General features: G+C 42.8%; 1 protein-coding gene and 1 pseudogene across 1 annotated transcript; both read left to right on the top strand.

Moving 5' to 3' along the window:
* Nucleotides 1-22,189, top strand: part of LOC137534269 (zinc finger protein 721-like) — a 377,767-nt pseudogene that overhangs the window by 65,402 nt on the left and 290,176 nt on the right.
* LOC137535791 (gastrula zinc finger protein XlCGF53.1-like) lies at nucleotides 10,086-15,172 on the top strand. The gene is made up of 6 exons (XM_068257693.1): nucleotides 10,086-10,181; nucleotides 10,308-10,442; nucleotides 10,528-10,651; nucleotides 10,767-10,864; nucleotides 10,975-11,107; nucleotides 14,820-15,172. Exons 1-6 carry the CDS (start codon nucleotides 10,086-10,088, stop codon nucleotides 15,170-15,172), a joined length of 939 nt encoding a protein of 312 aa, XP_068113794.1.

Below are 22,189 nucleotides of genomic sequence, written 5' to 3'. Positions count from 1 at the left end.
CCCACTGAGCAAGTCTAGGAGTACTGATATGAATGTCACGGTACAGAAGGGTTAGGCAAAAATTAAGGTCAGGCAGTCCAAAGGTCAGAGCAGGCAGCAAACAGGCAGAACCTAGTAACAGGCAATAGGTCAGTTCAGGCAGCAAATAGGCAGAATCCAGTAACGAGCAATAGGTCAAAGTCCAGAAAGGCAATCCACAAGTTCAAAGAGCACCTAGCAGTAGGCAGAAGCATACGCTAACAACATAGCAAAGTCAGAGTGCACTCAGCAAGCTTAAATATACCAGGCATCCAATCAGTGGCCGGCCACATACAACAGCCAATCACACGCAGGCACTTAACTTGTTTAGGTGTCAGCTGACGAGAAATCAGCTGACACAGGTGGCAGTACATGTCAGCTGACTAACCATTACTGACCAGCAAAAACATTCTCGCTGTGTGTCAGCCATAGCATACTGGTCAAGAGCATTGCCAGCAACATGAGAGACCAGTGTTCAATCCCAGCCAAGGCCAACATCCATTATTTTATATTCATAAACTAAACCCCTGCCTAAGCGTCAGTTGACTCTACCTCTGTCGCCGCTTCAGACCATACTGCGGCCGAAGAGGACGCTGCGCCCGCCCACCAGTGACATCACGCGCATGCTGGTTAGTAGCGGGCGCACTATGCAGAGCGGGCGGCTGAGACCCGGAAGTGCGGCGATCGTCGCAGGCGTGATCAGAAGATGAGTTTTTTACACATAGTGCATGGAGGAGGACCATGAGCGGAGAGGCAAGTGTCCAGAGGCGAGGGTGGCAGAGGTGATTGGGGCAGACCAGTTACACCGCAGTCACGCCATCTTAAGAGGGGAACTCCCATAATGGCTGCAAGATGCTGCCAGGTTTAAATGATGACAGAGCCACGCTGGTATGCAAGGAGGGTGTGGAAGGGCTGAATAGTGCCCGGTGCCACAGCTTCACCACATCTCATGCATATATGCATGTATAGCGGCACCTCTCAACAAGACAAATCATGCAAAAATGATACAACAAGCTAATATTTCCATCATCAGGCAGTATCAATACACAGCAAACATAGGTAGAGAATCCAGTCCATAGTGGGCAGAATTATCCAAAGTAGGAAAAAAGGAAAATATTCATAGTTTAGTAGGCAAAAGGTTGGCGTCTTAACCACTTAAGGACCAGGCTCTTTTTCTCTGATCTGTGCTGCGTGGGCTCTCCAGCCCACATCACAGATCAGGTTTGCTGCAGGGCGACCAGACATCCCCCCCCCCTTTTTTCCCCACTAGGGGGATGTCCTGCTGGGGGGGTGTGATCGCTGCCACTCTGTGTGGCCGAGTGGGGGGCGGTTTCTCAAAGCCCCCCTCTGCAGTGATTTTCGCGCTCCCTCACCTTCCCTCCCTCTCCCTCTGGCTATGGGCGGCACAGGACGGAGATCCGTCCTGCACCGCCTCTAATAGGCTTTAGCCTATCAGATGCCGGCGATCCCCGGCCAATCAGAGGCCGGGGATCGCCAATCTCCTTTACGGCGCTGCTGCGAGTTTCCATGGTAACACCACTTCGACCTGCCGACACTTATCGGCGTTAGGCGGTCGTTAAGTGTTAAAGGGGAAAATACCAAACAGAGGTGGAAACACAACAAGGCAGAGTGGTGCTATTTATGGGCATTATGTTCATGTCCTTCAATCGTGATTCTTGTTATATTAGCAAATGTATGCCTTTTGGGCATTGCAGAGAACATAATGGGGGAGATTAGTACAGACCTGGGTATCTGCAAGTTTGAGACTTATAGTACAGTAGAATTCTGGTTACTGGAATTACACCAACCAGCACTCTCAGGCAATCAGTAGTTCCCCATTGGCCATGCGCCTTTCTGCCCTCTGCACATTACTCGCAGGCAACTAGCAAAGACACTCATCCAGTATCCTACATTCCCACCTGTTCCGGATAAGTGAGGATGTACTGTAGTTGGAATGAGGATATTGTATATAGCAGTAGTTATATATGGAAGGAGAGATGGTGGTGATTATTAAATAAATAATTTGTGATTCATGTTTAAAGAGAACCCAAAGTGGTTCCTTGGGCGGCAGATGGGACACAGAGGCATGTGCTCTGCCTCATGACATGACTCTGTGTCCCCAGACCGCCGCTCTGCCCCCCCAGGGATGTAGAGATTCCCTGCTTCCTGCAGGCTTTCCAGAGCTGCCATTGGGCAGCTCTCTCACTTGACAGGCAGCCTATTGGGCCAATCAAAGTGCAGGGATAATGTCCTTTAACCACTTAAAGGAATACTATCGATGTATGCATTTATTTTTAAATGCTGTATGTTGTAGCACACATTAGGACAAGTACTAGGAGCAATTTGATTCCTCACACAGCTGTTCCCCTCAGCTGTAAAATCCTCCGTCAGTTTTAGCGTCAGTGTTGGATACAAAATGTATCTAATACTGAGCTCCCAGAGGGCTAGACCATGTCTCTGCACAGGGGAGTTGCTATCAACTCCTCAGTTTATAGTTTAATTATCACCTTGCTGAAAGAATCTTATTGATATGGTGGTAAGGGGTTAAAGATTCTAGCAATGTGTGTTTATTTATCTTTGCTTTTCTTGACTGATAAAGATTCTAATAATGCTAATTGTAGACAGTGGTCTGCCCCTCTCAGCAGCTTGTAAAGTGGATGCAGCCTGGAGTGAATCACCTCAAGCAGACAGCCAGTCTGATTGTAAACACAGACTAGTTTTATAGCTTGTTATATTCCAGCAATATTGCAGCTCATTTAGTTACCTGTTACCACCTCAGATCAGCCTATTTCTCCTCATGTCTCCTGCATGCTGTGAGTGACACAGTGAAATATATTTGTGAGCTGTGTGACAGAGTAACCAAGCAGCTCAGGGTGACCCAAACTACTATGAGCTGTGTGAGAAATGAATTTTTAAGCAGAAATAGAAAGAGAGAGTCCTGGGGGAATAAATAAAGTGCCCCTAGCACTAGTGGTAATGTGTACACTAATATAGAGTATTAAAAAAAAAGTCGTTTCAATCGATAGTATTCCTTTAAAGCGGATCCGAGATGAAAAACTCACTATAACAAGTAATTTGTCTATATATCTTATCTAAAGTTTAGGTCTAACTGCAAACAGCTTTAATAGAATATGATTATTTCTTCCTGTGATACAATGACAGCAGCCATGTTGTTTGTAAACATTACACAGAGGCAGGCTTATCTGCATCTTGAGCAAAAAAAACGAATCCCCCCTCCTCCTCCCCTCTGCCTCTGAAATCTCTGGCTAGTAATACCTCCCCCTCCTCCTGCCCAGACCGAGCTCCCTTGAGCCCTTGCTACTGTCTGAAAGTGCCTTGGCTCTCTGAAAACCTGTGGGCGTGGCTTGTTTAGTTTATAGGGAATTAGAGTATTAAAACAAAAACAAAAAAGTATTTGGCTTGAGGAATGCCCTATAAACAATAGGAAAGGAACATAATTATGCAATGAGTAAAAGTTCATCTCGGATCCACTTTAAGCCTATCTGAACGAACATTCTCGTCCAGATAGGCTGCGCACGCTCCCGCCGGCCGTTAGCCCAGCGATCAATGAATGGGATTATAGCTCCCAATCATTGATCGAAGTCCCCCGCAGAAAAACCAACAGGCTCTTATCAGAGGCTGCTGTTTTTCTGAGTTAAAAAAAGTTTCCTGTCCTCATTCATGTTCCTAGAAGTGTGCTCGTTCGCTTCCAGGACTTTTTGACTGTGGCCATCTTGTGGCCAAATAGTAAAACTACACCCACATCCATTTTTTATTAAATACATTTATTATTTTACATTTAAAATTAGCTGTTTACCTCCCACACCAAAAATTACCCAATTAAAAATTAAAAAAAAAAATTACAATTAAAAAAACAAACATAAATAGTTACCTAATGGTCTGAACTTTATAAATATGCATGCCAAAGGCGTATATTAATAAAAATTTTTAAATTATGGGCTTGTAAATAGTGATGGACGCAAATTGAAAAAAATGCACCTTTATTTCCAAATAAAATATCGGCGCCATACATTGTGATAAGGACATAATTTAAATGGTATAATAAGCGGGACAAATGGGCAAATAAAATACATGGGTTTTAATTATGGTAGCATGCACTGGCGTACCTACTGGGGATGCAACCTAATTGGCCGCAGGGGGGCCCAGGGCCCCTCTGGGGCCGGCCAGCCATGTGCAGGGGGAGCGCTGACTCCCTCCCGATTGTGGGACCCCCCAGCCAGGTGTGGAACGGGCCGCAGCGTCTAATAGATGGAGGCAGAGCAGGGCTACGGCAAGGTGGCTGCCAAAGCCCTGCACTGGAGACTATTTATGTCTCCAGTACAGGGCTTCGGGAGCCATCTTGCCTTAGCCCTGCACTCTGCCTGTCAGCGCGGGAGATGTGCTACAGGAGGATCGTCGGGGAGCTGAGAGCCAGATGCCGGGAGAGGAGACTTCTACCAGGTGAGTGAATTGTTGTTGTTTTTCCACAGGTGCAATTTTTTTGGTAACTGCTGCCCACATTGCGATTTTCTGGTAACTGCTGCCCACATTGCGATTTTCTGGTAACTGCTGCCCACATTGTGATTTTCTGGTAACTGCTGCCCACATTGTGAATTTCTGGTGACTGCTGCCCACATTGCTATTTTCTGGTTCCTGCTGCCCACATTGCTATTTTCTGGTAACTGCTGCCCACATTGCAATTTTTTGGTGCCTGCTGCCCACATTGCGATTTCTGGTGCCTGCTGCCCACATTGCGATTTTCTGGTGCCTGCTGCCCACGTTGCGATTTTCTGGTGACTGCTGCCCACATTGAAATTTTCTGGTGCCTGCTGCCCACGTTGCGATTTTCTGGTGACTGCTGCCGCATTGCGATTTTCTGGTAACTGCTGCCCAAATTGCGATTTTCTGGTGTCTGCTGCCCACATTGCGATTTTCTGGTGACTGCTGCCCACATTGCGATTTTCTGGTGACTGCTGCCCACATTGCGATTTTCTGGTGACTGCTGCCCACTTTACGATTATTTTCTGGTGCCTGCTGCCCACATTGCGATTTTCTGGTGACTGCTGCCCACTTTACGATTATTTTCTGGTGACTGGCTGCTGCCCACATTACGATTATTTTCTGATGACTGCTGCCCACATTATGATTATTTTATGGTGACTGCTGCCCACTATACGATTATTTTATAGTAAAATGCTGCCCACTTTACGATTATTTTAAGGGGAAATGCTGCTCACTTTACAATTATTTTATAGGGAAATGCTGCCCAATTTACAATTAATTTCTGGTGAAATGCTGCCCAATTTATGATTAATTTCTGATGAAATGCTGCCTAATTTACGATTAATTTCTGGTGAAATGCTGCCCAATTTATGATTAATTTCTGGTGAAATGCTGCCCAATTTATGATTAATTTCTGGTGAAATGCTGCCCACTTTACGATTATTTTATGGTCAAATGCTGCCCAATTTATGATTATTTAGCACCTATTGGGGGGCCCTATCCTCATTTTCACAGGGGGGCCCAGTGATTTCTAGTTACGCCCCTGGTAGCATGTATTAATTTCAAACTATAATGGCCAAAAACTGAGAAATAATGATTTTTTTCCAGTTCTTTTTTAATATTCCTGTTAAAATGGATTTAGAATACAATAATTCTTAGCAAAATGTATCACCCAAAGAAAGCCTAATTGGTGGCAGAAGAAACAAACAAACAATTCATTGTGATGAGTAGTGATAAAGTTATTGGCAATTGAATGGGAGGTGAAAGTTGCTCAGATGCAAAAAAATGAACAACCCTGTTGGCTGAAGTGGTTAAAGTGATTGGACCCGCAGGGGCTCAGGGCAGGACGAGTGAGGCTCTCCTCATTGCCAATTAGCAGGCATAAGTTCGTAGCACTCGCTATGCTACTCTGATAAGGCACGTTAACTCGGATAAGACATGTTAACTCTGATAAGGCACACTATTTGTTATAGTGAGTCAACCGTATTGTCTGTTTAATAAGATTCACTGGAACCCCATATCAGCTGGGTTTCGGGGCATAGATCTTCCCCCATGAAGAAAATGGCCCTGACTTTTACTGTTTTAGTGTAACAAACTTATCTGGTGTTGTCTCTGGAGGCTGCTCTGATAGTGTAGAGCAGCTGGAGGAAGCTTCCTCTTCATCCTTGGTCAGTCGCATCCCCGGCTCCCCTGTAGACTTGAATCAGCATGTTCGCATCCCTGGCTCCCTTGTAGATGTAGGTCAACGTGTTGTTTCTGGCAGTCTCCCTAGGAGGACGCGCGCAGCTCAGAGCTGCCTTTATAGGTTAAGGAGGCGTGTCTGAGGTGTGTCAGCTGATTCCTGCGGTCAGCTGACACTTGCTGCAGGGATGTTGCTGATTGGTCTTATTTTCCTGGGGGCTTGGTCTGTGCTCTATTCCTTCTATATAAGCCCAGGACATTTAGTTACCCGCTCACTGTCCGTTATAGTTATCAGTTCGCTGATTGCTGGACCTTGTCTTGCTACTGTGCCTAGTCAGCTAGTTTTCAGAGCTATATATATATATATATATATATATATATATATATACATATACATATATATATATATATACAGACACTGCCGATATATATGTACTCTAGTTAGACCAAATATATATAGATATAGATATTGTAAATTGTATATTATTCTGATTGTTATTCTGTGTATGACCCTGCTAAACCCTCACTCTGATTCTATCTCCTCCTTGTCTGTACCTCAGCCATCTGATCTAAGTGTTTGACCTCAGCCTGTTTTACGTTTTTTGTCTCTGTCTCAGCCTTCTGTACTATAGCCATCTGACCATCTGTGTATGATATCAGCCTGTTATTGACCTAGCCTTGCCTCAGTCCTATTGTACCGCAGTATTTTTGAATACACTTGTATGACTTTAGCTGACGATCTGACCACAATTTATCTATTCAGTGATTATGTCTAATACCCTGCGTCACAATTAGATACTTTTCTGCAAGGTGGCAGGGATACATGCCGGATCCCGGATGATATGGTGCTAAAGTGAATCTTATTACACAGACCATGTGCCAAGAAATACACATTGCCAATGCCAGGCTGGGATGACAAAGGAGACTGTCAGCTTTCTGGCCAGGAGTTATTTGTTCTCCAAAGCAGAATATAGCTTTAAAATTCCTAAGCTTTGGCAGTGATGAGTTGTCTTTTATGAGATTGTTATATGTAAATTAGAGGACTTGGCGGTATCATAAATTGAGGAGTCGGAGTTCAAGTTGGATGACTCCACTGCCCTGATCCTGCAGGTCCTCTCTGATTCAACATATTCTGCTGGAACCGATTTAACATATGTATACAGTGGGTTGCAAAAGTATTCGGCCCCCTTGAAGTTTTCCACATTTTGTCATATTACTGCCACAAACATGAATCAATTTTATTGGAATTCCACATAAAAAAAACAATATAAAGTGGTGTACACGTGAGAAGTGGAACGAAAATCATACATGATTCCAAACATTTTTTACAAATAAATAGCTGCAAAGTGGTGTGTGCATAATTATTCGGCTCCCTTTGATCTGAGTGCAGTCAGTTGCCTATAGACATTGCCTGATGAGTGCTAATGACTAAATAGAGGTCACCTGTGTGTAATCTAATGTCAGTACAAATACAGCTGGTCTGTGACAGCCTCAGAGGTTGTCTAAGAGAATATTGGGAGCAACAACACCGTGAAGTCCAAAGAACACACAAGACAGGTCAGGGATAAAGTTATTGAGAAATTTAAAGCAGGCTTAGGCTACAAAAAGATTTCCAAAGTCTTGAACATCCCACGGAGCACTGTTCAAGCGATCATTCAGAAATGGAAGGAGTATGGCACAACTGTAAACCTACCAAGACAAGGCCGTTCACCTAAACTCACAGGCCGAACAAGGAGAGCGCTGATCAGAAATTCAGTCAAGAGGCCCATGGTGACTCTGGACAAGCTGCAGAGATCTACAGCTCAGGTGGGAGACTCTGTCCATAGGACAACTATTAGTCATGCACTGTACAAAGTTGGCCTTTATGGAAGAGTGGCAAGAAGAAAGGCATTGTTAACAGACAGCATAAGAAGTCCCGTTTGCAGTTTGCCACAAGCCATGTGGGGGACACAGCAAACATGTAGAAGAAGGTGCTCGGGTCAGATGAGACCAAAATGGAACTTTTTGGCCAAAATGCAAAACGCTATGTGTGGCGGAAAACTAACACTGCACATCACTCTGAACACATCATTCCCACTGTCAAATATGGTGGTGGCAGCATCTTGCTCGGGGGGTGTATCTCTTCAGCAGGGACAGGGAAGCTGGTCAGAGTTGATGGGAAGATGGATGGAGCCAAATACAGGGCAAACTCGGAATAAAACCTCTTGGAGACTGCAAAAGACTTGAGACTGGGGCGGAGGTTCACCTTCCAGCAGGACAATGACCCTAAACATAAACACAGGGCAACAATGGAATGGTTTAAAACAAAACATATCTATGTGTTAGAATGGCCCAGTCAAAGTCCAGATCTAAATCCAAATCGAGAATCTGTGGCAAGATCTGAAAACTGTTGTTCACAAATGCTGTCCATCTAATCTGACTGAGCTGGAGCTGTTTTGCAGAGAAGAATGGGCAAGGATTTCAGTCTCTAGATGTGCAAAGCTGGTAGAGACATACCCTAAAATACTGGCAGCTGTAATTGCAGCAAAAGGTAGTTCTACAAAGTATTGACTCAGGGGGCCAAATAATTACGCACACCCCACTTTGCAGTTATTTATTTGTAAAAAATGTTTGGAATGATGTATGATTTTCGATCCACTCCTCACATGTACAGCACTTTGTTTTGGTCTTTCACATGGAATTCCAATAAAATTGATGCATGTTTGTGGCAGTAATGTGACAAAATGTGGAAAACTTCAAGGGGGCCGAATACTTTTGCAACCCACTGTATGTGTATTTAGCAGAGCAGAGGTCGGGGTGGAGATACGTTGTTACACAGCAGGTCACAGTACACCTGTCACTATTCTGATCATCCCCCTTGTAGTAATTCCCATACAAGACACTGTAATATAACTGTTGTGACTTGTTTGCCAGTTTTTTAGTGGCCCCCCTACATGTGCCATTGATTTAAGGTTGTCATCTCACCTTCCTAGTAATAATACATTTCAGTCACATCACAGAGCCAAGATAACAAGATAACATGCCCATCCAGTATAGCCATATCACCCCATGTCCACCAGCATTGTCATTATTCTTCAGTATGTAATGTTCATGCACCCCCATTATGCAATTTATTTCCCAGTATAGCTATGTCCCCCTGTATCCCCCAGCATTGCCATTATCCCCCAGCATTGCCATTATCCCCCAGTATGTAATGTTTCCCCACCCCGGTAATGCCATTTATTTGCCAGTATTGCCACGTCCTCCCTGTGTCCCCAGCATTGCCAATATCCCCGAGTATGTAATATCTCCCACCCCGGTAATGCCATTTCTTTTTCAGTGTAGCCATGTCCACCTGTGTTCCCCAGCATTGCCATTATCCCCCAGTATGTAATGTCCCCCCACCGCAGTAATGCCATTTATTTCTCAGTATAGCAATGTCCACACTGCAGCATTGCTCCCTTCCCACACCTCCATGCAGACGAGTAAAAAGTAGGATTTACATTAGTTTATGGCTACCTGTCACAGTGTGCTCCAGTCCTCTGCTCCCATTAGCATCATTCTCTGCCTCTTCTCTCCTCATATCCTCTTCTATCTACCACTTCCAGCACTGTTGCAACATTACAGGAATACTAACAGTGGGAGGTGGATGTGAGGAGAGAAGTCCAGCTGGAGAGGAGGCAGATGGGAGGACAGGACTGCAGCATGCTGTGAGTACAGTGCACAGGTATCTAGAAACCAACTTTGTATGCTTTGCTGCAATACTTTGCATAGCCCGCCACCCACAAGTGGCAGCAATGGGGAGAAGGTGTGATCCTGTATCTGTAGTTTCACCACTGACAACAGTACAACCTAAATTATCCTCCCTTTATTATCAAAATGCAGGAGCATCTTCTACAGATCACATGACCACATCACTGAGGATGAATGAGGACCAGAGTCAGATGACTGAGAGGATGTTCAACCTCACCATTGAGATTATCTGTCTGCTGACTGGAGAGGTGAGGAGGATTCTGGGTGGTCACATGTCATTACTCTTGTCTCTATTGATAAAACACACACCTGACTAGAGAGGTAAACAGGATTCTGGGAGATTATGTGGCATTATTGTTGGTCTTTCTATACAGAGTTTTCCTCCAGTGAAGTCTGGTGATCATGTGACCATCAGGGTGCCCCCACCTCCCTCCCTGACATCTGAGACACTCAACAAGGAGAAGATTCTTGAAGTCACCAGAAAGATGATGGAGCTTCTGACAGGAGAGGTGAGTGGTGCTGGGAATTATGGGACATTGTCCAGTAACAGCAGGGGATTTGTCTGGGTGGTGACTTTATCATTGTGTGTGTCAGGTCCCGATAAGGTGTGAGGATGTTACCATGTATTTCTCTATGGAGGAATGGAAGTATATAGAAGGACACAAGGACCTCTACAAGGGCGTCATGATGCAGAATCAGCCACCCCTCACACCACCGGGTAAGAGGAGACTTTCATTTCTTGTAAAGGACAGAGAAATACAGACAGTCTAGATCCTCCATCGTTTGATAAACATGTAGAGACAATGCATTCAGTCAGAGTGTATTTTCTACAGATGGATCCAGTAACAGAAACCAACCAGATAGATGTACGGGACCTCTTTATTCCCTGGATTGTCTACAGGAAGATATAACCAACCCCCAACATTATCAGGTGGGGGGACTGGGGGTCATCAGAGATCCCAACTGAGTGACATTGTTTTCTGCTATGTCTGCTGTTATCTGTGTTCACAATTTAAATTACCTCTCATTTTGTGCACTTAGGATAGAGAACATGTAAACACTGTGGTTAATGAGGAAGCAGAAGAGACATATGTGAGGAGTGATCAGCAGTCTCTGGAGGAGGGCGACATGAGAGCATCTAAGGAGGATAACATTATTACAAGGATGAGCATTGGTGAGTTATAAACATTAGAGACTGAATGTTGTTATTTAGCTGACCAAGAAATATGTCCCAGCTGAGCACAATATAGATCACATGAAGCCAATAAGTGGGGGAGGGGCTTTAAGAATATGAGTGGTGTTTGTGGGAAAAGGAGACTGAATGAAATGTAGCTAAAAGGTCCCTTTACTAAATGAACTATTTCGATCTACAGTATTTATAGAAAAAAAATAAATTGTGCATGGTGCATTGGCTTGATTTTTCAAATGACACAATCAAGAAAATTGATTGAATTTTGTAAACTGGGGTGGTGTTTGATAAAACGTACAGCCACCTGTGTTGCAGACCAAGGTATAAACACATCTTAGGTAAGTATATTTTCTTCCCATTCACATATTTCAGTCACAGTGCTTCTGCTGCAGTCAGTACAGTTAAATGAAAAATCAGTTTCTAGGTTTTCAACTGTCTGGGAGGCCCATAAGGCGTGTATTAGAGGTATGCTGATTGCAATTGCTAGTAGAAGGAAGAGAGAGGCTCAAAAGGTAATTCATGATTTGCTTTCTTTCCCAGATTGCAAATTTAGAAGAAGCTCACAAACAACGTCCTTCAAAACAACGTCTATCTCGATTCGAGGGTTTGCACAAGCAATTGTCAGATAGTCAAATAGACAATATGTACAAGTGGAGAGGGCTGGTGTGGGGGGTGTCGGCTACATATACTAGTTTGCCTAGTGCTAGCTAAACGTTTTACAGCCAGGAAAACAGTTAAATTAGTCCCGGGGACTCTATAGCTGCAAAACCTCCTGAGCGGCGTAACGCTCAGGAGGTCAAATGAAAAATCAGTTTCTAGGTTTTCAACTGTCTGGGAGGCCCATAAGGCGTGTATTAGAGGTATGCTGATTGCAATTGCTAGTGGAAGGAAGAGAGAGGCTGAAAAGGTAATTCATGATTTGCTTTCCCAGATTGCAAATTTAGAAGAAGCTCACAAACAACGTCCTTCAAAACAACTTCTATCTCGATTCGAGGGTTTGCACAAGCAATTGTCAGATAGTCAAATAGACAATATGTAGAAGTGGAGAGGGCTTTATTTTTTACTAGGCAACTTTTTTTTTTTACGAAAAAAGGGAATGGTAGGATACATCATGATTTGCGAGAAATTTCTCACATTTTCCGTTCCTATTTTTCCACCATTTATAATTTCCATAATGATAATGGTCAGGATAAGCCTTCTCTAGCTTCTATAGCTGATTATCTGCGTTCCTGCAAACTTATCTAGTCTAACTTCTGAGCAATGAAATAGCTAGTGAAGAAATATTTGAAACTCTTAAGGGTCTTCAGCCACATAAAGCCCCGGACCCAGATTGCTTTACTGTGGCATATTACAAAAAATTCAAAGATGTACTCATCCCAAAGATGGTTACACTATTTAAGTCCTTTATGGGCTACGACCCAATCCCTGAGTCAATGCTTGTATCCCATATGGTTGTAATCCCCAAACCTAACAAGGATGCACTGGCAGATATCATAGACTATGAATACATTTTGAAAGAACGTATCTTTTGCAGGAACAGATCTTTTGCAGATACTGATCTGTTGCAGGTGTACAGCATCTTTGTGTGCAGCAGCTTGCAAATATTTCTATCTGATGGGGAGTTCAGCTCAATAGAATAGACTGTGTAGGTATGGCTCTCATACTACATCGAAGGGGGTAAAATTGGTCTGTGATCTTTCATTTTCCAAAGACTATGGTCTGATGTGTGTATGCACCTTAATTTAGCCAGTCAGTGCAGTCCGGCCGCATGCTGCTCCTACAGCCAGGAGCATTCTGCACCTGCACAATAGTGCTGTGCAGGTGTAGTACGCTCCCAGTGGCGGAGTGTGTGCATGCGCACTACGCCCAACTGGCTCAAGTACCTGAACCCATAGCAGAAGATCCAGGTGGCGGAGGAGGACAGCGAGGGACTGATTAGCCTGAAGGGGGCTGGAGGGAACCCCAGGTATGTATAAAACTTAAATCTATCTCAGGTTTACTTTGTTACACAGTATTACTATACTCCACATATTCACTCCCCACAGAGCTGCAGGGAATCCACTGTTGTGCACATTGAACACAGAGGTGTTGTCTATCACCCATAAACCTGGTTCAGATTGTACATGAAGAATGTGTAATAGAGGAAGAATCTCCTCATTCCCCTGCAGAGTACCTGCACATCACTCTTACATGTACCCACAGTTACATTGCCTAGGGCCTGATAGATGTTCTTTGTTCCGGTCTGTACCTTCTACAAGAACTCTTAACAAGGACTCGTTTTAGTCGATGACTAAAAGTATTAGAGGCAGAAGATCCGCCGGATATCCAGGTAACTGGTATTGTTTAAAAGGGAATAAATATGGAAGTCTCTATATCCCTCTCACTTCAGCAGTTCAGTTAAAGGAGTCATCAGGCAAAATGTTACAAAATGAGTGCTACTTACCGGGGGCTTCCTCCAGCTCCAAGCTCCCAGGACGTCTCTCGCCGCAGCTCTGCAGCCAGGTGTTCGCCGGAGCTCCGACCCGGTCCCCGGCGATGTCGTCAGAGTGACCTCGGGGTCGCTCTGTACTGCGCCTGCGCGAGTGGCGCTGTCAATCACCACCCCGAGGTCGCTCTGACAACATCACCAGGGACCGGGTCGGAGCTCCGGCAAACACCTGGCTGCAGAGCTGCGGCGAGGGACGTCCTGGGAACTTGGAGCTGGAGGAAGCCCCCGGTAAGTAGCACTCATTTTGTAACATTTTGCCTGCTGACTCCTTTAAGAGATGCATTTCATGTTGCATACTTTCAATCAACAAGATTCCAAGTCGGTGGAATCCTAACCTGAGGAGTCGGAGTCTGTGGATTTTTGTACCGACTCCACAGTCCTGTTAGGAACAAGAGAGAGAAAAAGGTACTGTGTTCTCCATAGAATTTTTTTCCCACCGGGTGTCCTGAAAAAATAGCCGTGTGGGGTGCGATGGGGAAATGCAGGGCTGGTGAAACTATGCTTACAGCATTGGAGAGGGAGGAAAAGGAGAGACGATGACAGCCAGGGGCTTACTAAAATTAGCCGGGAGGAACACCCAGCTAAAAGAGCCTGTAACCACTGTTACAAGGGGCATATGAGTGACACATGTATACAATGGTAATAAGAATGTGTAAGAGACACCACATTGCTCTACAAACATAACACAGATTTCTTACTAGTACATATAGGTCCGTTGTCACAAGAGCAAGGCATTGCTTCCATTGTCTTATCAAATTTTACAATTTTCTTCTTTTCCAGGTATGGCCAATGCTTTATGTGTACGTATTGTCAATGGGATGCAAATAGCTCCAACTTGTATGCAAATGTAATGCAAATTGTATGCAGCTAATCACATTTGTCAGGAAATGCATCTGATTGGCTGAATTCCAAAATACATTTGCATACATGGAAAAGTTATTGTCATGTGATTGGCCATCTGTAATGAGCACAAGCTTCTGCAGCCCTCAGGCTGATAGCTAGTGGTGATCAGCGACATGCTAATAACTCTGAGCTGGTGCAACATGTAAGCATGCAAAGCTATGCAGCTGCTGCATTTGGTCCATTTTCAATCTCCATAAATGTTGCATCAACTTAGACTTATTAGCATCTTATTGACCATCACTAATGATAATTATTCGTCTCCTCATAATTCTCTAACAGGAAGTTATGATGTTTCTCTATTTGCAGTGCAGAGTCCTGGCATCAGGAACCTCTCAGAGACTCATCTTTCTGTATCCACAGACTGTACAACAGATGATGATATCATTGGACAAGAGTCTCCTGCAGATATGCTGGTTATCCCAAACATTCCCCCTGACTCCGCCCACCTGTCTACTCCTGGGGGGTCTCATACGCAGCAGAGCTCGCCCACTGCTGGAGGGTCTAATTCCTGTTCCTCCTGTGGGAAATGTTTTATTCAGAAGTCACATCTTGTCAGACATGAGAGATCTCACACTGGTGAGAAGCCCTATTCATGTGCTGAGTGTGTTTTGTTTGGAAATCACATCCTGTCACACACGAGAAATCTCACATTAGTGTGAAAACTTATTCATGTGCTGAGTGTGGAAAAGGTGTAAAGTTTAAAACCCTGCTTGTTAGACTTGAGAGATGTCACACTGGTGAGAAGCCCTATTCATGTTCTGAGTGTGGGAAATTTTTTGGGCATAAATCAAGCCTTGTCACACATAAGAGATCTCACACTGGTCAGAAGCCCTTTTTATGTGCTGAGTGTGGGAAATGTTTTGGACGTAAATCACATCTTATCAGGCATGAGAGATCTCACACTTGTGAGAAGTCCTATGCATGTGCTCAGTGTGGGAAATGTTTTGGGCATAAATCACATCTTGTCATACATAAGAGATCTCACACTAGTGAGAAGCCCTTTTCATGTGCTGAGTGTGGGAAATATTTTGGACACAAAGGAAACCTTGTCACGCATGAGAGATCTCACACTGGTGAGAAGCCCTATTCATGTGCTGAGTGTGGGAAATGTTTTGGGCATAAATCAAGCCTTGTCAGTCATGAGAGATCTCACACTGGCGAGAAGCCCTATTCATGTGCTGAGTGTGGGAAATGTTTTGGGCAGAAATCACATCTTGTCAGACATGAGAGATCTCACACTGGTGAGAAGCCCTATTCATGTGCTGAGTGTGGGAAATGTTTTGGACATAAATCAAGCCTTGTCAGTCATGAGAGATCTCACACTGGTGAGAAGCCCTATTCATGTGCTGAGTGTGGGAAATGTTTTGGGCATAAATCAAGCCTTGTCAGTCATGAGAGATCTCACACTGGCGAGAAGCCCTATTCATGTGCTGAGTGTGGGAAATGTTTTGGGCAGAAATCACATCTTGTCAGACATGAGAGATCTCACACTGGTGAGAAGCCCTATTCATGTGCTGAGTGTGGGAAATGTTTTGGACATAAATCAAGCCTTGTCAGTCATGAGAGATCTCACACTGGTGAGAAGCCCTATGCATGTGCTGAGTGCGGGAAATGTTTTGGGCATAAATCAAACCTTGTCAGTTATGAGAGATGTCACACTCATGAGAAGCCCCATTAATGTGCTGTGTGTGGGAAATGTCTTGGCCACAAGTGTTCTTTTTCAATGTTTGTGTGTTTTGTTTGTGTTTTTTACAACCCCCTGCCTGGGGTATGATTTGTTATTTGTTGCAAGTTAATATTTTATTGCATTAATAAAACTGTTGGAATAAAAACAACTGTTCTCTTCGTATGTATGTATGTATGTATGTTTGTATATATATATATATATATATATATATATGTATATATATATATATATATATATATATATATATATATATATATATATATATATATATATATATATATATATATTTTTATTTTACACATCAAAACATTTTTACCCAGACTGCTGAGGACTCTGTCACACATTGGTAAGTTAAAGCATTAAATCCCCTGAACTGAGGTTACATGATGACATAAACATGGGTACGTATAGTAATAAGCCTAGTGAGGACTTGCCTAGCATTCTCTTTTTATGTTTTCCATGGCAAGGATTATTAAACCAGGTGATTTATCTTTGCAAATGTTGCAGGATCTGCAGCCACAGCTCTCCTGAAAAGTAGATACAAGGTGACGTTTTTTTTGTTTGCCCTCCTTGATGGCGCCGGATATCGGTCCTATACTATGGTCTGATCAGGCCCCCTTGATCTCTCTAAATCTAGATAAAAATCATGGTATTCCTTTAACTTGGAAGCTTATTAATAGATTATTAATTGATTATTCTGTTGTTTTGGATTTGGAAGAAAGCCTGAAGACATATTTTGACTTAACCTCCTTAGCGGTATGCCCGACACTGTGTCAAATCAGTTTCTAGGTTTTCAACTGTCTGGGAGGCCCATAAGGCGTGTATTAGAGGTATGCTGATTGCAATTGCTAGTGGAAGGAAGAGAGAGGCTCAAAAGGTAATTCATGATTTGCTTTCCCAGATTGCAAAGAAGAAGCTCACAAACAACGTCCATCAAAACAGCTTCTATCTCCACTCGAGGGTTTGCGCAAGCAATTGTCAGATAGACAATATGTAGAAGTGGAGAGGGATTTATTTTTTACTAGGCAACTTTTTTTGTTTATACTGGTTGAACTCGATGGACGTATGTCTTTTTTCAACCAAAATAACTATGTAACTATGGAATGGTAGGATACATCATGATTTGCGAGAAATTTCTCACATTTTCCGTTCCTATTATTCCACCATTTATAATTTCCATAATGACAATGGTCAGGATACGCCTTTTCTAGCTTCTATAGCTGATATCTGCGTTCCTGCAAACTATCTAGTCTAACTTCTGAGCAATGAAATAGATAGTGAAGAAATATTTGAAACTCTTAAGGGTCTTCAGCCACATAAACCCCGGGGGCCCCGATAGCTTTACTGTGGCATATTACAAAAAATTCAAAGATGTACTTATCCCAAAGATGGTTACACTATTTAACTCCTTTATGGGCTCCGCCCCAATCCCTGAGTCAATGCTTGTATCCCATATGGTTGTAATCCCCAAACCTGACAAGGATGCACTGGGTGCCAAACATTATAGACCAATTTCCCTGCTGAATGCGGACTTAAAGATATTTGCAAAAATGTTGGCTAACCGGCTTTCTCCAATAATGCCTTTTTTGTTCAATGCCGACCAAGTCGGTTTTATCACTGGTCTGTAAACTGGGGGTAATATTAGGCACTCAACTGGTAGAATTTATTAACTATCATAAGGTCCCCTCTCCTCTATTAAGCCTTAATGCAGAGAAGGCCTTTGACAGGCTAAGCTGGTCCTTCCTGTTTCAGACACTCAGGGTGATGGATTTTTCAGGTTTATTCTTAAATGCAATTTTAAAACTATACAGCACCCCCCAGGTGGCATTAAAGATTCCATATACAGACCCTCACCATTATTTTGGTATCTCGAACGGTACGCGTCAGGGTTGTCCCTTGTCCCCATTGCTATTTCCTCTTTCAATTGAGCTGCTGGCTGCACGGATTAGGGAAAACCCTGACATAACTGGTATCAACATTGGAAAATCTCATTTTAAACTGTTTTTGTTCGCAGATGATGTCTTGCTATCGCTAACAAACCCATACGTCTCACTCCCTGATATGCATGCAGAACTCTCTAGATATGGGAAGGTTTCAAACTACAAGATAAATGAATCTAAAACAGAGGTCATTCCTTTTCATTTAACTAAACAAACTTTACAGGCCCTTCAGCTGCAGAATCCATATAGATGGCAATTAGAGTCGCTTAAATATCTTGGGATTCATATACCCTACTGTACTTCTAAACTTGCCTATTATAATGTTACCGCGGTCATTTCACGGATTTAGACAGATTTCCGCATATAGGCGATTGGATTGTAACGTCTGTGTTTGTGATGATTAACTCTTCTGAGTTTTTATGCGTTATAGGCGCATGCATATTTCTATTGTGGATTTACGCATGCGTCAGTTATATGACTTTTTTGCCCTAATTGGCCGGCACTCCAGCGGCTTTTTAAAGTGATTGGAGCATAAAAATAGATACAGTTCCCCATCAGGTCCTCCACTGGATGGGAGGGTTTACATGTAGGAACTTAGCCTGATTGGTCGGGAACAGGGCGTCCAGACCATTTTCATTGGCTCCCTTGTGGAGCCTTTGGCATTACCACTTCAATGCAGTCCTGGTCGAAGGTCTGGACAAACGCTGCTAAAACTTGGACCAGGACACTATTCAGTATCTTGGTTTTGTCCCGCGATACAAAGCTTTTGGGACAATGTTATCTTGTTCATCAAAAATCAAACAGATCTTGATGTTCCTAAGGACACTTGGATCTGTTGTTAGCCCTTCTTATGCCTAAGCTTAAAGAGAAACTCCGACCAAGAATTTAACTTTATCCCAATCAGTAGCTGATACCCCCTTTTACATGACAACTCTATTGCATTTCACAAACAGACCATCAGGGGGCGCTGTATGACTGATATTGTGGTGAAACCCCTCCCACAAGAAGCTCTGAGTACCGCGGTACTCTGGGCAAACTGCCACAATGTAACAATGTTCACAGACAGGAAATAGCTGTTTACAGCTGTCTGCAACAGCCAGAACAGCTAGGAACAGCTACATAACCTGCCCACAGTAACAATGTCACCATGTAATACATGTCAGAATGTGAATCTGGGAGAGGAAAGATTTTACAATGAGCAAACACTGACTAAATCATTTATACATAATTATGGTAAAAATGAAGCACTTTTTTATTACATTATTTTCACTGGAGTTCCTCTTTAAGTCTTCCGGCAGCATCTGTGGAATCATCACTTAACGGCTGCTCGATGCCTTATATCGAAGCATTGGAAGGATGTTAACTCCCCCCCCCCCCCCCTTCCTCAATATCTAAGCTCTGTAACAGGCTACGTTATACATATAAAATTGAACGTTTGACTGCAGTTCTGCAGAATAAATTGTATGTCTTTGAAAACGTTTGGGCCTCGTCTTCTTTGGCGTTAGATTAACATAGATATTCGTCATATAGGTCTGCATAACTCTAGCCAGTTGGCACATTTTTCTCTCTTCTTTTCTCTCTATCGTTTCTCTCCGTTTACCCTTATATACAGTATATAATGCTGTTTTGGGATTTTTATAATGGGTCATATATTTAGCATATCTCAATATTTTCAGTGAATAACGATATGTTTTGGACCTAATGGGATTAGGTTTATGTCTACAGCTAACAGTTTTATATTTATACTGTTTGTACTGATTAGCTATTATGTGACATTTATATTGATTGTACTAATTGTTTGTATTTTTGCTTATTCTTAAATACTTTTTTAAATTAATATTTCAATAGTGTTTATTGAACAGGTGGGTGACAAGCACATCACATAGATCAACAATGCCAATATACATAGATAGGCCTCATAATCAGCAAATAAAACGTCCAGCATAACAAAGACACAGTCCAAGAGGTGGTAATGGCCAAAGCACAAGAATACCATAATTCACACCATAAGAGACATTATAAAAGTTAGAGCAAACTAGTTGGGTGGGGAATGCCCATCACCCACCCACACGTTACATCCCTCCCCATCCCAGTACCTCCCCTGCTGGAGCTTCAAGTGATAATAATATAAATACTCCTGCTGCTGGTCTAATGCCAAGAAAAGCAGATAGAAGAAGCCAAGAGATATCGGAGCATGACCAGTTTAGTATCTAGGCACCGAGACAATTCAAGAGCCAAGCACTACCTTCCCTTCATCCCACACTTTGTAGGTGGACCACAGCATCCAGGCATGTGACTGGTGACTAATGCTGAGTACACACAGTACGATTTTCTGTGCGATTTTCCAACCCGATCATTTTTTCCGCTTGATTCCGCACCTGATTCTGTGCTCAATTTTCTTATCTTCTGTCGTTTTTCTTATCTTTTTCCATTAACTTCTATGAGAAATCGTGCGCAGAATCGATCGGGAGTAATATCGGACATGAGGGATTTTATCAATCAGATGCATCTATCACACTGAAAATTATACCGTGTGTACCCAGCGTTAGAGATTTCCACTGCTATACAATACTATATGATTTTACAACTAGTATGCTAGAAAGCAGAGAGTTGGGGCAGAAGGGCCATACATGGGTCATATCCCCAATATCAGCATTACATCCCCAGCACAGTGGAGAACTTAAAGGGTTAAACTTATGTGTAGTCTCCAGGGTCCTATACCATGGAGACAATATATTGTATGTGTTCTCTCTCCCCCATCTGACACAGAGGATTTAGCAGCATCCAGGAATGCCACTGCTGGTCAGAAAATATCACCTCCTCAAGATGCCTGGACTCTCTGGTGACCACACCATCATGCAGGTGGTTTCTAAGAAAGTGTATTCATTGCTGACATTTAAATAGGATCATCAAACCACCCCGACATTTAGACTCCAAGTATGACTAAGTAGCAATATCTTTATTAAACACTTACAGGACAACTGAAGTGAAAAAAACATGGAGGCTGCCATTTTTATTTCCTTTTAAAGGACCATTATCGCAAAAAAAGTAGGCAGTTAAAATCTGTCAGAACCGACAGGTTTTGTGCCAGTCCATCTCCTCATGGGGGATTCTCAGAGTTTTATTTTTTTTTCAATAGATTTTCCTGAACAGCACTTGCAAAGTCAAACATAAAAAAATAGTGATTAGGGAGGCCGGCTGGTATCTTACTATTTTGGCAGTTAAACTGCTGTTCAGGAAATGCTGTTGAAAACAAAGAAAACCCTGAGAATCTCCCGTGAGGAGATGGAGTGGCCCCAAACCTGTCGGTTCTGTCAGATTTTAACTGCCTACTTTTTTCACAATAGTGGTCCTTTAAACAATTCCAGTTGCCTGGCAGCCCTGCTGGTCTATTTTGCTGCAGTAGTGTCTGAATCACACCAGAAACAAGCATGCATCTAATTTTGTCAGATCAAAATAATAATAATGCCAGAAACACCGTATCTGCTGCATGCTTGTTCATGGTATATAGCTAAAAATATTAGAGGCAGAGGATCAGCCAGACAACTGGTATTGCTTAACCACTTCAGGACCACAGTCTTTTCGCCCCTTAAGGACCAGAGCCTTTTTCTCCATTCAGACCACTGCAGCTTTCACGGTTTATTGCTCGCTCATACAACCTACCACCTAAATGAATTTTACCTCCTTTTCTTGTCACTAATAAAGCTTTCTTTTGCTGCTATTTGATTGCTCCTGCGATTTTTACTTTTTATTATATTCATCAAAAAAGACATGAATTTTGGCAAAAAAATGATTTTTTTCACTTTCTGTGCTGACATTTTTCAAATAAAGTAAAATTTCTGTATACATACAGCGCGAAAAATGTGGACAAACATGTTTTGGATAAAAAAAAACCCATTCAGTGTATATTTATTGGTTTGGGTAAAAGTTATAGCGTTTACAAACTATGGTGCAAAAAGTGAATTTTCCCATTTTCAAGCATCTATGACTTTTCTGACCCCCTGTCATGTTTCATGAGGGGCTAGAATTCCAGGATAGTATAAATACCC

This window comes from Hyperolius riggenbachi, chromosome 10 (genome assembly GCF_040937935.1).
Source record: "Hyperolius riggenbachi isolate aHypRig1 chromosome 10, aHypRig1.pri, whole genome shotgun sequence".
Taxonomy (NCBI): domain Eukaryota; kingdom Metazoa; phylum Chordata; class Amphibia; order Anura; family Hyperoliidae; genus Hyperolius; species Hyperolius riggenbachi.
The sequence above is the reverse complement of the archived record's forward strand: the minus strand, read 5'-3'. Positions and strand labels throughout refer to the sequence as shown.